Raw genomic sequence first — 16187 nt, 5'->3', positions numbered from 1 at the left:
TTCTGGAGTTAAAGGCTAAGCAGAAATGAGACATGTTTTGTTAATAGCTGTTGTGCAGCATCTTAACACTGCAAACAGTCTAGAATCTTGCACCTTTCTCCAAAAAGCTCAGGGCAGCATGTAGGAAGAGATCGCCAAGAGTTCTTCTGCGTGTGAAGTTGCGCCATTCTGAAAGACTGCAAAAGCCGGTACTTGGTTCCTTACAGCTGGCATGATAAAATGCTCCAGTGACCCCTCTTTTAGCCTAATCTACCACACAGAATTATGGTGAGTATAAATGGTGAGGGCAACACATACAGCCCTGAGCTTCTTAGAGAAAGGTGAAGGATAAAGATATCTCAAATAAGTCTGTCCATCACGACTCATTTAGAGCGGGCTACTCTGTTATAGTTCTATTACTTTTGTTTAAACCGGGACCTTAAGATTATATTGAATTAGTAAGATTGCAACCCAGCCTGAGAATTTCAGATCAAGAAGGCTAAAGATGTTTTTTTTTAAAAACATTTATGAATTGTCCATCCAGTCAGTTCCTAAGGCAGCATACAATAGCAGCAATAAAATACAATAAAAGCAAAACATAATACATCCTGACAAAAGAAAGAAAAACCCATACAGCTAAAACTATAAAGCAAACCACAGACATGTGTAACTTTTAAAAACACCTGGGCAAGCAAGGAAGTCTTGACTCTGTGCCAAAAAGACTATAATGTTAATGCAAGTTGAACATCTTTAGGGTGTCCCAAAGTCAGGAGCCCAACCACTGCTCTCTCTCTCTCTGAAAGTGTAATGCACTTTAGCAAGCAATGGCATCTGGAGAAGGGCCTCAGTTGAAGATCTTAAATGCGTGGGCATTCTATTTAATGAACAGAATGCTAGCATGCCACTTACAGCAGTGTTTTCACAAAACTTTCTGCATCCAGTGAACCTTTCCAGTATTGATTTACCTGCCACAGAACTCTGACATGTTGCAAAGGATTATGTGAAGTAGTTGTTGCTTTTAACCATTAAAATGAAATGAACCCTTTTGATCAATACAAAACCATTTACCAAAACTTAAGCAGGGATTCTAGGGAGTATTTATAAAGGCATGTAACTTAGCTGCATGCCTTTATAAATACTCCCTAGTAACATCACCAGGTCCAGATCTGATGAAACTTCACTGTCACTCCATGGGAAATAAGAATGCACTCTTTAGAAAACACCCAAAACTGCTATGTGGCTGTGCATTGTAGGCGAAGACTGGAAGTGGTGGTGGGCAACCTGTCTTCCGGCAAAGCTCATCCATTATCCACCAGAGCAGGTCTTCTCACTGGGTAAAAGGTAAAGGTAAAGGACTCCTGGACTGTTAAGTGCAGTCGAATTCAACTATGGGGTGCGGCACTCATCTCTGCTTCCAGGCTGAGGAAGCTGGCGTTTGTCCGCACACCAGTTTTCCGGGGCATGTGGCCAGCATGACTAAACTGCTTCTGGTGCAACGGGAAACCGTGACGGAAGCCAGAGTGCACGGAAACGCCGTCTTCTCACTCAGGAACCCTTAAGAAGCTTCCAGCTTCAAAACCCATTATCATTTACCATACTGGGTGGGGTTGATGGGAGTTGTTGAACAACAGTCAGAGGACCACATGTTCCCACCTAGTACAAAGTGTAGGCAGAAAGAGGAACCAGAAGCACAACGCTGCTCTCTTCTGGGTGCTGATGAGACCGAGATTGAGAGAACGCTCTCTCTCTCTCTTGGTTACAACACTCTCTATGCCTATGCATAAGCTAAAGGGTGCACATATAAATTCTGCCTCTGATGAATAAAAGAACAAGTCCTCAAAGTACAACTTTGTCTGCTGCCCTCCAACCTTCGCTGTCTGATTGACTGGAAAGGGTGGAATTAATTCCACAGCCAAGTCGCAAAGCAAGTCACAATCTACAGCTGCGATCCTGCACAGATTAACATGAGCCTAAGTGTCAACGAACTCAGTGGCAATTGTAAGGTTTGGGTGGTGGTTTCTCGTGAGTAACGAGGCAGGACTCCGTTCCTTCTATTTACAAGTTTAATAGTGCAAATATGTACCGTGCAGAGCTCCAAAATCAATGACCTGCTTAGTCAGTCCCAGATTCCGGAAGTGGAGCTCTTCGGGAGTGCCCCAAGCAAAAGAACTTTGGCACCCCAAGCCTCCTCCTCCCCTCTTTGCGTTTCACCCCTCTATGCAACTGGGGCAACAGAAGCGTCGTGCTTTCCTCTTTGCCTGCCTGGCTAGGTGAGCGCTGGGGCTCTGTAGCATACTCAAGCCCCCTCCTCGTCTGACTAGCTTCCTGCCTCTCCTCCCTGCTAGAGGACATCCAGCTTTCCCCACTGGAGGTGTTGCTGCTGTCCCTGCAGCGCTGGGGCTCTCTATTTCCACAGCCCCTGCACCGCACCACTGGGAACTGACAGTTCCCTTGCCAGCCCCTGCCCCTCCCCGCTGGGAACTGACGGTTCCCTGACAGCACTTAACTCTGAGTAAACGCACCTTCAATTTTCCATGCACTTGGTCATCAGCACTTTCAGATAAGCACGCCTACCTAAGATCTGCCTACAAACCCTGAACGTCAGATACAAAGTTTTATTTGTTCTTTTTTTGTGAGTATATTTTGTGGCTCCTTTCTTGTTTGCAGAGAAACACCAGCTGTGTCCCCTGCTCCCCACCACCAGTCACTACTTTAAGAATATTCTGTTGCCTTGTTTGTGAGTAATTAAATGGGAGAGGATGGGGTTTGCCCCTCATTCCAGCAGATCTCTGGCACCTTGGTCCCCACTGCAAGATTTTTGAGATCTGGAAGTAGGGTGATCTCTTCAGGACAAATAAAGGTAGCACAAGCAAGCGTCTTCAGTTCCCCACTTGACTCCACAACCAAGCCAGTGATGGTAAAACAAAAAACAAAAAACAAACAAAATAAGGTGCCAGCAGACCAGAAAGAAACAAAAACTGAGATGCCCGTTCCCCTCAGCCAGGGAGTTTCACAGCCTAGGATTATTTCCTGAACTTTCATCTTTAAACGCAACTCCCCAGCCTCACAGACCTCAGCAGTGACAAAATACCAGAATTCTGATAAAGAGGACCTCTGCAAGACAACCCTTTTAGAAATATATATATATTTATTTTTTATATCAAAAGTCCTACCAGGACACAGCAATGGGTGGAAATGAACTTTTCTGGCATTGGGGAGTCGCTAGAAACAAAACAGCTCAGCTGAAATGCGACTACACAGATGACAACTGGCCCACACAAGCTGTACCGATTCCACAAGAAACTCCCGCCTGAAACGAATTTTTCTTTTAAAAATAATGGTTATAAAGGAAACTAAGGTACAGAGGGGGAATCTCAGGGACCAGGTGCTGTCATCTTGAGCGCAGGGAACTCGTTACAGATCTCTCCAGCCTCCTGATCCCCAAGCTGGAACAAGGAGAAGGGTTTTTTGTCTGCTGCTTGGACTGGAACAAATCCTGCCTCAGCCACTTGTTTGGCTACTTGAGAGGAGAACACAGAGACCTGCTCCTTGTGGAGGTCAGGCAGGAAGCTGTGAAAAGAACAAGTGGACAGATGAGTAAGGGGTGTGGGGAACCCAGGAGTCCTGGATCCCATTAAACACCCTGGCTAATGAGCTGCTCTGTTTAATTAGGCCCCACAGCCCTCCCAAGGTGGTTCTGGCTCTTGTCTGTACCCAGCCTGCTCCATTCAGAAGGAACCAATTCACCCAACTGGATCACTCTCGGCAATTTATTTTTGTACTCCCAAATCTCCCTACTGGCTAGCAACCCCTATTAACACCCCCTGGTGTGCACACACACTGAAATGAATCTGACACTAGTGAAGCTGTGCTGATGTGAGCAGCTAGGGGAAGATATAGCACCAGGGAAAACTGTGACTTCCAATGTGCTCTAATGAACAAATGTGCACACATCCATAGTGGGCCAGCTTCCCAAGAGAGGATGCAGAAAATAATACTCACTTTGTCAGCTCAACAATAAGAGTGGCTTTCGGGGCTGCAATCAGATTCACATTTGGTTTTAGGACGTGCACCATGCTACAAAAGACAAGCAAGGAGGAAGTGGTGACCGTAGAGATAAGAGACTGAGGACCCACCAACTCTGCTGTCCAGTCTAGTGATGGCAAACTGCCCTCTGCACAATTTGGAATTAACTAAGTAACGGTGAGTTTTAATGGCATGTACTCCATTCGACAAAAATGTAGGAGGAGATTAGCTTATACCCTGATTTATTTGCAGTGTGGTCATATTACAATGAGCACTCATCTTCATATTTGTTCGTGGGGTGTTTATACGTCTTCGCATGAATCATTTGTTCATCCCACGTTTTCCAGTGCATTTCCTTGTCACTTTCCAGACTGCAAGAAGTCCATTTTTAAAAATAAAAAGTGAACTTGTAGTGCTAGGGCAACAGAGCCCTCTGGTCCACCTTAAACGTGCTAACCTCAAGCGCCTTGATGTATGCCTTGATCCCTCTTGCAAAACACTGACAGACTAGAGACAGCCCATAGAGACTTCCAGACGGCTGCTATTTTCAGATGGCAAATTCAGGTAGCGCAATTATAACTGATTGGGAGCTCTTGAGGAATAAGCCCACTTCCCCAAAAGACGAGAATTTTTGTGATAAAGAAAGTGACAGGAAAATGCACTGGAGAGGAGGGGGAGGAGGAGGAATTTGGATTTGATATCCCGCTTTATTACTACCCAAAGGAGTCTCAAAGCGGCTAACAATCTCCTTTCCCTTCCTCCCCCACAACAAACACTCTGTGAGGTGAGTGAGGCTGAGAGACTTCAGAGAAGTGTGACTAGCCCAAGGTCACCCAGCAGCTGCATGTGGAGGAGCGGAGACGCGAACCCGGTTCACCAGATTACGAGTCCGCCGCTCTTAACCACTACACCACACTGGCTCTCAGTGTGGGATAACACTTGCTTTGATGCAACGCCATCTAACCTCCCCACAAGCAAATCAGCATGAAGGCTCCATAAAGAGGTCAATTGGTAGCGCCCTAAGAGAGTTGGCCTCAATGCAGAAGAAACTCCCCAAACCTGGTTGTGTGGTCTGGTCACTAATTCACAGAAATGAGCGAGTCCCATCAAGTGTAAAGGGCTAATATTAGATACCTTTAGTGCTTGCACCAACAATGGGTGCAGGCCATAGGTGACTGGCCTGCTAAATGCTGAACAGAGATGCAGAGACCCTCGCAAAAATCTCGTTTTGTGTTCTAAACTGGGAAGTACCTTTGGGGGAAATGGCACTCCATTTGCTACACAACAGCCAAGCACTATATTAGATTGCATCCAATGCTATTTCTGCTCAACGTACCCCTGTTGAAATGAATGGTCATGACTAGCTTAGGTCCATTCATTTCAATGGGTTGGATACAACCTATGAGCTGGACAGGCTTGTATTCAAAGTGAGGGAATTATAAGCTTTGATGATGTCACCTGCCTAGATAGGCCAACCTCCTTGCAACTAGATAAACCATGTCCTGCCTACCAACCCAATTAGCTGCTTCCTACTTCTTGGCAGGAAACCCAAGAGTCCAGACCATAGCTGTCAACTCCCCCCCCCCTTTTAAGGGAAATTCCCTTATTCCGAATAGGATTCCTCGCAAGAAAAGGGAAAAGTTGACAGCTATGGTCCAGACTCCTGCAATATTCTCTTCCCCATGCCCTCAAACCATTCCTACCTGCAAGAGACAAATATGAGATTGAAGAGCTGTTGGTATTTGCCTTTGTGGTGGAGCTCAGGGAGGCAGTTGAGAGGCAAGAAGCAGACTCTGGCATCTTCTACGGAAGGAGGGCCTGTGGCATAGGAAACGCACCGCACATGGAAGAAAGAAAAAGCCGGGCTGAGGAACAACAGGGCCAACGTAACAGAAGGCAGGGAAAGGAGCAGATATATATTTTTCGGACAGGGAATGTGGCTACAAACAGATAATTTTTTTCTGCAACTCAGCAGAGTATAGAAATAGAGACAAGCGGTCCAAGAATTTGGAGGGTAATAGTCTCAAAATGCATTTATTATTTTGATCTACAGTGGTACCTCAGGTTACAGATGCTTCAGGTTACAGACTCCCGTTAACCCAGAAATAGTACCTCGGGTTAGGAACTTTGCTTCAGGATGAGAACGGAAATCGTGCAGTGGCAGCAGCAGGAGGCCCCATTAGCTAAAGTGGTACCTCAGGTTAAGAACAGTTTCAGGTTAAGAACGGACCTCCAGAATGAATTAAGTGCTTAACCCGAGGTACCACTGTATCTAGAATATCTACACACACCATCTTCCATTTTAAAAAAAAATCAGTGATGCAGAGATATGTAGGCACAAGCACATATGAACTTGCTTTGTATAGTCAGGCCACTGGTCCATCTAACTCAGCACTGCCTATTCTGATGGGCAGTGGCTCTCCAAAGACTCAAAGAAGTCTTCTTAGCTCAGCTATCTGATAGCCTTTCCACCGCAGATGCCCGGGACTGAATCTGGAAGTTTCTATATGCAAAACATACATTCAGCCACTGAACTACGGCCGCCTCCTCAGAAAACAAGAAGGGTTGTGAAATTGCATACTGTATGTCTATGGTTTAAAGTGCTGCATGAGGAATTGGAAGGGGAAAGTTCTAATCCCACTGATGTTGACCTTCTTACTCCCAAGTGTCTGCTCAAACTGCTCTTGCTCCAAAGAACTGGCGTAGATGAGGCCTGCCGCTGGATCATCTGGAAAGGATCTCCCTCAACAGTTTATGTTATATTAATCTGTTGGCTCACCCGCTCTTCTCCCCTGGGCCTATTAATCTGATGCTGCAAGACTGCGAGGCTTTTAAGGGTCAGTGAATTGTATAAACATTTTGTAACTAGCCCTGAACTCTTGGGGTGGAGGGAGGATCAAAATCGAGTCAAGCCAACAAGCCATCACTCACTGGCGTATTGCGGAAGCCTCTGGCCCAAGAGAGTAACGGAAAAGACCCTTCAAGGTCCCTTAAACAGAGAGCACTGCCTGAGCCAGTTTGTATGTCAGATGAAACCATGTTTTGGAGAGACATGCACAGGGCAGGAACAAACCACCACAAGCCTCAGGCTCACGTGCCCTCTCCCCTCTTTTACTTCAGCAGTTTTTCAAGTTTCACTTTCCCCAGAACTCAGCTGGCCAAGGCGCCCAGGCAAGGGGTTGTGATTTATAACTCTGGTTTAATAAGCCAGCTTAAGAAGCCGTGATTCTTGCTCCAGACAACATGACAAGCCAGGATTCGGGGGAGGGGGGGGAGCTTTCTAAATGTCTGCTCCAAACTAGCTGTGCAAGTCTGTGGGCCCTTTCCTGCTAATGCATGTCTGACTTGACCAAGGTTTATAGCATGATGTGCAATCAACCTCTTGACTACTCACCACCGTTAACACCCAGCTTGGAATGGTCACCAGCCCCCTGCAAGTTGCCACTAATTCCCTCCTCGTCAGCGGATGCTGATGGGTCATAGCGGGTGTTATAGCTGAGTTCATACAACAGGGCAGTGACATTGTGCAAGGAGATTTCCTGGGCACTCTGTGGAGAGAAAGAAGAAGACTGGAATCTGTTTTTATTTGAGTCCCTCTTTCCCCCTCTTTGAATTCAAGTCCCTTGAACCTCATTTTATTTTTGGCTTCTTTACACCCTCCTTACGCCATCCATGCTCTGCATTTTTTTGGATAGACACGGGGTTGTCAACCTGGTCCCTACCGCCCACTAGTGGGCGTTTCAGGATTCTAGGTGGGTGGTAGGGGGTTCTACGGCACAAGCTTAACCCTCCTTCCATTGAGCACTGGTGGGTGGTAAGGAAATTTTACCATCAAGAAAGTTGCATTAGTGAGAGGTAGGTATAAAAAAGGTTGACTACCCCTGGGAAAGACAAACAACCTCCTCTCCATGAGCAAGTTCCGGAGAAACATGCTTTGTGCAGTGCCAATTGGCCAGTATTTCTGTCAGTCACAAAGCTACTTCCCACACTTTCTTGGAACAGTTTTCAAAGCTTTTTCAACTTGCTGGATTTTCCGCAGAAAAGGAAAATCCAGGTTAAATAGCACACTAAACAAACACCTAAGCAGATCAACATATACAGTGGTGCCCCGCTAGACGAAAATAATTCGTTCTGCGAATTTTTTCGTCTAGCGGTTTTTCCGTCTAACGAAGCGGCAATGACAGCCGCGCTCCGCTAAACGGAAAAAAAAGACGAAAATTTTTCGTCTTGCGAAGCAGCCCCATTGACTTTTTCGTCTTGCGGGGCAGCTTCCACTAGACGAATGCCGTTCGTCTAGCGAGTTTTTCGTCTAGCGGGGCACCACTGTACAGTGTTTGTATGTGAAAAGGGGTGGATGAACTTCTTAAGGCATGAGGAAGAGGCAAAAAGAGCAGTGTTCAATCAGAAGGCTGCAAAGGAGTGAAGGCTGAAGGAGGCAGCAGAGAAATCTGTTTTCATTCCACCTTTCAGAAAGCCACCGTCTTCTTGTTTATCAACCCTCTCCTCCTTGCAAAACCACAGCTGCTTTTCTGGTGCCTGGCAAAAAGGCAGCCACACTCACCTTACTGGGGATGCCATTGGTCGTTTTCAGCAGGTTGGGATCTTCTGCCTCAATCCCAAAAATGATGTAGGGGCCTGTGGCTACGTCTCCCCAATATCCCCGTGCTGGTATTCGTTCCCCTTTCTGAGAGGCAAGAAGTCTGGATCAGTATATACGTCATTTTTGCCCACAGCTGGTAGCCCACCAGTTTAAGAGTCCTGCTGGGGAAAAGCAATTACAAAGATTCCTAGGAAGGGGGGCAGGATTTAAAGGGAAGAATTGGCAGACAGAAGGGCTAGCCCCCCTTTTCCTATCCACTAATTCTCTCTTGGTTAGCTTTCCCAAACATGGAACCGGTATTTCGCTCATTAAGATGAACCTCTGTACTCAGCAGCGTCAGAACCGGTAACTGCAGACAAGAGGTGGAAACTGTTATTGGGATCCCAAGAATCAACACTTCATCAGAGGATGGCTGCAGACTGCCAAAATTAAGGGTGGATTTCCATCCTGCACGACAGTGCTCACAAACTGGATGGGAGAGGAAAAAGGACACAGAATCCAGGAGAACTAAAAACATTTATTTTGTGGTAGTCCTAGAAGGAAAGAACAGTCTAAAAACTGACCTACTCCCTTAGTAGGACTGCACCTGCTGCAACTAGAACCTGCATCCCAAGACCTACCTGCAACAGCAGATTAAAATAACCAAATCATTTCAAGAAATCCTGAATGGGTAGTTGCAGATTAGACACACACCTCTCTGCTTCTCATGCTATCGCAAAAGGATGACAGAAGCTACAGTGTGGCTCCCCCATGCTGCTGAGGTAACAGGAGGCAGTGCAGTGCAGTGGTTAGAGCTTGGGTTCAAATCACTGCCTAGCCATCAACCTTGCTTTGCGAATCTGAGACAGGCATTCTCTCTCAGTCTAATCTATCTCACAGGGTTGCTGTGAAAATAAAGGGGAAAGAGGAATCATCCTGGACTGATTTGAGCTCCTTAAAGGAAGAAGGGAATTATTTAAAAAAGGTAATAAAAGGGGGCCACAGAAGGGGTGGTAACCCTGTCTAAGCATAGGCTTATATTTTCCCACCACCCCACAAAAATAGACCAAAGTGAAGCCAGCGTGCTGGACTCTAACTTGCATCAGCTTCAGCTAATTTAGTCAGGGATGACAGGATAGTCCTCCCAAGTTCCTGGCCTAGCACAACCAATCTCAATTAAGTGAGGTGGCTCACATGTCTGAGGAGGCGGCCAGATGCCAAGGTCTTGTTGGGGATGTCGTAGGGGGCTTCCCGCATTTCAAAGGCCATACCTGTGTCCCGCCACCGGTAAAACTCACGGAAGTTTATCACATTGGCCTAGGAGGGGAAAGAAATGCCACAACTGTAGAAAGGCGGTAATTCCCCAGAGCCCATCTCTGTAGCCCAGCAGCCCCAAGCTGAGCCAGAGGGATTTGCATGCCCAACACAGCCACCTTCATTTCAGTTACGCACCCCATGTTCATGCAGCTTCATATTAAGGTCCCAGTCGCACACCCCGCGGCGCGAGTCATAGCGGGCCCCCAGATACTGCCGGAGTCGCAGATCCCAGAGCTGCTTGATCTGGAAAGTCTGCGGGTCGGGATTCCGCCAGAACTTGAAGATGGCCTCCAACTGGTCCCTCTCCTTGAACTGTCAAGCAAAGAGGAAAAGCAAGTGAATAACTGGAGCCATAATTCCAGGATCCTCTGGAAAAGCAGTTAACTAACTGGAGTCCTGCTGAGCCCAAATGGCAACGACAGCACATCAATCATGGCTCCATCGCTCCTGCTGAATTAACTTGCATTTTACCTTGAGGGCAGACAAGTCAACGAGGGGCAGATGAGCTTGCTGGAAATCAGGGTCTGTGACATAGCGGATGAAGAGGTTTGCCTTGTCCTGCAGATAAGCAGCCGTCTGGCCTCGGAGCAGTGTGTTTCCCATCAGCTCCAAGAATGTCTCACTTTTCTCTTGGTTGGTGGTAGGGGAAAAAAGAGACAGGGCTTGTTACCATTCATGTGGCTTCAGCCTCCCGGAGACCCCAGTAAACAAGGGGACAGAAGCCCTGGGAACCCAGGGAAGGAAAGGAGATGGCGAGGGAACATTTCCTCTGACTTCACCTTGCAGCCCTATCTTCTCTAGAGGCTCCACAGCCAGACTCAGAAACAGCAGCTGCCGACCCAGGGCTTCCAGATTGTTCTCCAGCACAAAGAACTGAGCAAAGGAGACAAACAAGTAGGAGGGCAAGCTTTAGTTTAAACAGCTCTCCTCAAGGTCACAGCCATACCAGTCATCTAAAACACATAGTACCCACCCAAAGAATCCTGGGAACTGTAGTTGGCCCCTCGTGGAGCTACAATTCCCGGCACCCTTAACAACCTGAAGTTCCATAGGTGTCCTGTGAAAATGAATCTAAGATGCTGCCATAAATTATGAGTCGGACTATTGGACTATCTAGCCTAGTATTGTCTGACTAGCAGCCAATCTCCAGTCTCAAGTCAAACTACATCTTTTCTGTCCCTGCCACCTGAGATGTCTGAGATGGAACCTGGGAACTTCTGCCTGCAATGCATGTACCCTGCTACCTGATTTTGACAGGGGTGGGACAGGCTAGGACACTTCCTGCAAGAAATCCTAACTATCAGAATGTGCTCGTAGGGTGTCGGAATACGCTACACGGATCCGCTATAGGATCCACATTTATTTAATTGTTTAATATAGTTTTCGGGAACTACTTTTGGTATTACTACGCGCAAAAGCGAAAGCGAAAGTAAGAATGAATAGTTTGGTTCACCAATGAGATTAATCCGCCTTTATTTCATAGTTCCGGTCATGTTCAAAGTTATTAATGAGCGTTAAACTTGCTTCCCGCCTTTTTGGAGGGCAGCAACAGTGATTTTATTGGTTGAGGCATTGATCATGATGTCACGTTTGTTCCTAAATAAAAGGCTGAGTCTCCCCGCTTAGGCACGTTCAGTTTGGGTTAGTTGACGACGTTCTTTCCGTTTTGCTTTAGTTGGGTTTTAGTTGAAGTCAAGTTTAGTTTAAGGGTATTAGGAGCGGGCTGGATGGGTTGGATGGGTTTTTCCTTTAGTTAGAGTTAGATCGCGGAAGATCATTCGGTTTAGCTTTAGTTAGGTTTCTTTAGGTTTAGCCTAGGGCTAGGCTTGCGGAAGATATTTCGGTTTTAGTTTATTTAGTTAGCCTCACGGAAGATTGGGCACGCAGGGACTTTGAGCTTAGGAGAACTTAGCTTAGGGGACGAGCCTACGCGGGTTCTGCCAAGGCCACTAAAGATATAACCGGTGTCTGTCTTTCTTTGGGGTAAAAGAGGGAGTAAAAGGTTTAGAGTAAAAATTTTAATTTCCTTAAGTTGATCTATCTATTCAGAGTCAGGGCATATCCTATTTCTCGAGGCAACATATTTCTTTAAAAAGGCAATTAAGAACTCATGCACCTTCGGAGTCATTACCCGGCTTACTCAACCTTCAGATTGTGAGACCTGGCCGGCGCCCGTGCCCAGAAGCACGCGGAACGCTGGCCGCTTTCCCCGCTACTGGTACCTCGTGCATGAGCAGTCCAAGTTTGTGCACGAGGAGCTCCAGCACCCAAACCCCGACAGTAGGGAGCTGCACAGAAGACAAGGAGGTGCCCTGTCTTAAATATGCTTTTCATCGTTCAAGTTCTACCGTTTTCCCCATTTTCTTTCAACCCTCAAGGCTTTGTCTAATATTCCAAATGTGAGTGAAAACTTACTGAGTCAGGAAAGCCTATCCACATCAAATTCAACAGTAACAGCAAGGCAATTTATTGGAGCCAACTAGAGCCACCCAAAATGTCACAATGAAAATGAAAGAGCTTTCAAGTTCAAAATAACTCTCCGTCCGGCTAGCTAACCAAAACACTCTCAAGAAATAAGGAAGTTTATCGTCCTGTCCTCCCTAGGCATTAGCGTATATATACACGTAATGTTACTCCTGCCAGTCCTCCAGTCTTCTGTTTGGCAGATTGCTGACCACAGTCCAGAATGGCTGGTTAAGATTTAAATCAATGGGGGCCAACGTTCAGAAGGTGGTCTGTTGATAGGTGGGGAATCTCTCTGTGGTTTGTCATGAGATACCTATCAGGGTTGGAGGGTAAGGGCAGGTATGTGTGAGAAATAGAAAATGGCAGCAAACAGAACAGCAAGAGATAGCTGGGAGATGACTGAAGAAACTTTGGAGTGCAACTTCATTCTTAGGGGATGTGATGCAGGGAAGCAGATCTGCTCCCCTGTGGGCCACTGATTGTTCTGCCCGCATATTTGTAAATAAAGGAAATTACACAAAGGTATTATAGATCTCCAGCGTGCTCTCATCCCAAGAAAACTGGCAGCACTGTCCCTGGAAGCACACTGGAATCGTCTAACACAGATAAATAGTGAGGTGTCGTGGTTCCGACTATCCAGCTCTAACTCAATACAGTACATTATTCTTTCAGTAGATCTTCTCTATCCCAGCAGGCTCAACTTCCTGAATTTCCCACATCCTAGCTTGAAATGAATTGGCTCACCTTGCAAAGATTGTAGTTGTTCTTCCATCTCCCTAGCCTGCACCTCCTGGCTATCCCAAGGAACCCAAGAGTGCCAGAAAAGCTCCTAGAAATTCTGAGCCCCAAACTGAAAATTTGATTCCCTCCTCCACTTTCTTTCCCGGCCCTACTCCCATTCCTTCCTCTCTCCTTCATGACAAAAAAGTCCTCTTGTTATGAAGTGACACTCCAAAATGCTGGCTGTGAGACACATTGCCGCTGATTCATCTCCTCGTGATGAAGGAAGGTCGCAAGGGGAAGGTGCTGGTGAATGTTGTCTGGTAGGAGTTGCTACAGGGGAAGGGGCTGAATTGATGCTGCTTCTGTGAACTGTCATCTCCCCTCCCCCCCCCACACACACCGCCACGCTCTTCCTGAACTTCACACCTCCCTCACACGTGTCAGTCCATGGCCTTCATGGGACATCGGAGCTGACCATGCTGAGCTGAAGGGCTCTCGTTGATGGGCAGCTGCCAACGCGTCCCTCCCAGGCTCCTCACACTGCCAGGAATGAATTAATGTCGCCACGCATTTCTGGGAAAGGGGGCAGAGCGCCAGCATCACTTCATCACATGGGCAGCCTGAGTCACCGTTGGAAAGGGAACCCAAGAGTGCCAGCTCCTCCGACCCTGCTCAACAGAGAAACCTCTCCTTCTGCAAAGCGAAGAAAGAAAAAAATGATGGGAACTTCTTCCCAGGCCCTTTGCTTCATTGCAGTGTCTGAGGTTGGGCTCTTTAGGGAGGCAGTGGCTGGAAGAGAGACATGGTCCTTCCCAACAGAGATGATTCTGCCCTTCCAACAACAACAACAACAACAACAACAACACAGCAGCAATGGACAAGAGGTGCCCCGTCCCCCAAGCTGAATACAACCCTGGTGGTCCCACCAGTTTTGAAATCCATTTACTCCCCCCCCAAAAAAGTACATTTATTTATTACCCTTGATAAGTTGCCTTTCCTCCATCACAGAAACCAAGGCACAATACGCACAGGCTTCCCTGTTAGTCTCCCTGCACAGACACTAACCACAACCTAGGCCTGCATAGCTTCAGCAAGGTTGCCGCTGTATCCTTTTGTATTGCATCTCTTAGTTTGGAAGTTTTATTATTATAAAAATCTAAATCACCTTGAGAAATTTGGCAGGTAGGTGGTATATAATTGTAGCAAATAGATAGAGACATCGGATTCTGCATTTGCAGTGATGCTGCTCAAGCAGGAAATGCAGAGAAGCCTGTTTTCCCACCCGACTCACAGCCTTTGGAATCTGCCCCATTCTGCTGTCCTGGTGTCAAACAAGCATAGATAATGAGAATTTAATTTTAAGGTTTTAAGTAAGATCTATCTAGGCAAGAGACACACAAAGCTTGGCTAAGCACAGGGAAGGGCTGTCCAGTTAACAGCAGCTCAAGACAACATGGAAATCTGTGGCAGGAGGCAAGTTACACACATTGATTTTCCGCCGTGGCCACCGGTGCGCCTGACTTATTGTTTTGAGGATATGACGGCCGTCTACTGATCCCACTAGCAGGATGTTCAGTTCGGGAATACCATCCTGGGACAGCTGCAGATGTTCCATAGAGGCCTCCAGACCTGTTGGGAAAGTGAAATGTTGCACAGCCATGGTAACTCCTATTTTCCTACTAGAATTATTTTGTTTAAAAAGTGCAAAATAAACGTGCAGAATTTATTAGTGTTCCCTAGAACCCGGCACTGAAGTCTTGTTTTTACAAACTTTGGAATTTGCCGCAAGGAACATGGGAGATGGCTGATGGGAAGGAAAACAGCTAGAAAGCTCTGCAGTTCAATAGGAGAGCTATTTCTGTGGGTTGACATCTTTACAATCAGCCAATGCAGAGTCCATTTATATATACCCAATTCTACAAAGGGCTTTCAGAGGTTGGACCATATCCTAGTATATTGTTCATATGCACAAAGTTTAATTGAAAGTGACTGTGGGAACCAAATCTGTCGGGAAATCAGGGTATGAAGATAACGACGGGCTTTTTGGTTGTTAGGCAAGCTCTGCTTCCCCCCCCCCCCAGCCTTCATTGCCCCTTTGATAAGTGACATGGTTCTGAATGCTTCAGGGACGCTGTTTGTTTTTCCATTTTTAAAGGACTTCCTACACTAAACCTCTGCTGATAAGAAACAAAGCTCTGTGGGTTCATGACTGATGCAAGGGCCTACCAACCAGAGCTGTGCAAATTCAGCATCAGCTGCAAAAAAGAAAAATGGCTTTTTCCTGAACTTGATCCAGTGAACAAGATGGTACGTGTGTCTGAAATGTGACAATTGCACTTCCCAGAGCAGTCTCATCACTAGAATTATGCATGTCTGAAAGCACCTGAAGCAGAAGAACAAAGCTGCAAGCTATGAGGAGACCCTAGAAAAGTCACAGAAAGTCCAGCTAGAATATTTTTGTCTGCCTGAACATTTTCAAATGTAGCTTTACATTACATTGGAATAAGTGGTACCTACATGTAGCCTGTAGGTCAAGTGCTGGAGAAAAGCCCCACCAGGCCGTGGTGCCAAAACCATCGCCGCTTCCTGCTGCTGTCATGCCTGCATAGAAAGCACAAGGAAGACATAGTAAGACACACATACACAAACTATTTAAGACCATCAGTATTCAGGAGGATCCCACCAGGCCTCGCTTACTCTCTCTGCTATCTCACTTTCTTTCTCAAATCCTCATACATACCTTGTCCTCCATACCCCTTCTCTTCACAAATCACTGCTGCAGTTTAATTTGGAGTGATAAAGATGCCAAAGTGTGGCAGGCTAAGAGGCTAATGGACCAGGAAGTCCCTTGGATCAAATCTTGCCTTTGCCATGGCGTCAACAAAATGGCTTTAGGCCAGCCCCAACCCCTGCATTAATAATACTGGCCTACCTTAAGATTATGTTATGGATTACAAGAAGTATGTGCAGCACTTTGAACAATCAAAGCACTATAATAAAGCACTATGCTGCTTTATAGGGCAAAATGCTAATGTCACCAAACATTAAAATAGATATCTCATACATTCTTCTGCCCCTGCAAAATAGCCTGACCTGC

General features: G+C 46.4%; 1 protein-coding gene across 2 annotated transcripts; it reads right to left on the bottom strand.

Annotated features, from left to right (window-relative positions):
* Window positions 1-3326: 3326 nt before the first annotated feature.
* On the bottom strand, window positions 3327-15709 carry DNAAF3 (dynein axonemal assembly factor 3). 2 transcript variants are annotated; one of them, XM_033170539.1, is made up of 11 exons: window positions 15608-15709; window positions 14577-14719; window positions 10681-10774; window positions 10373-10530; window positions 10037-10213; window positions 9779-9901; window positions 8567-8689; window positions 7400-7553; window positions 5709-5823; window positions 3982-4056; window positions 3328-3549 (listed from the first exon to the last, which is right to left on the bottom strand). In XM_033170539.1, exons 1-11 carry the CDS (start codon window positions 15687-15689, stop codon window positions 3354-3356), a joined length of 1440 nt encoding a protein of 479 aa, XP_033026430.1. In that variant the 5' UTR covers window positions 15690-15709; the 3' UTR covers window positions 3328-3353. The 2 variants fall into 2 exon arrangements, with proteins under 2 accessions (XP_033026431.1, XP_033026430.1); XM_033170540.1 differs by lacking the exon at window positions 9779-9901 and having other exon boundaries at window positions 3327-3549.
* Window positions 15710-16187: the final 478 nt, after the last annotated feature.

The sequence above is a fragment of the Lacerta agilis genome, chromosome 14 (assembly GCF_009819535.1).
Source record: "Lacerta agilis isolate rLacAgi1 chromosome 14, rLacAgi1.pri, whole genome shotgun sequence".
Classification (NCBI taxonomy): domain Eukaryota; kingdom Metazoa; phylum Chordata; class Lepidosauria; order Squamata; family Lacertidae; genus Lacerta; species Lacerta agilis.
The sequence above is the reverse complement of the archived record's forward strand: the minus strand, read 5'-3'. Positions and strand labels throughout refer to the sequence as shown.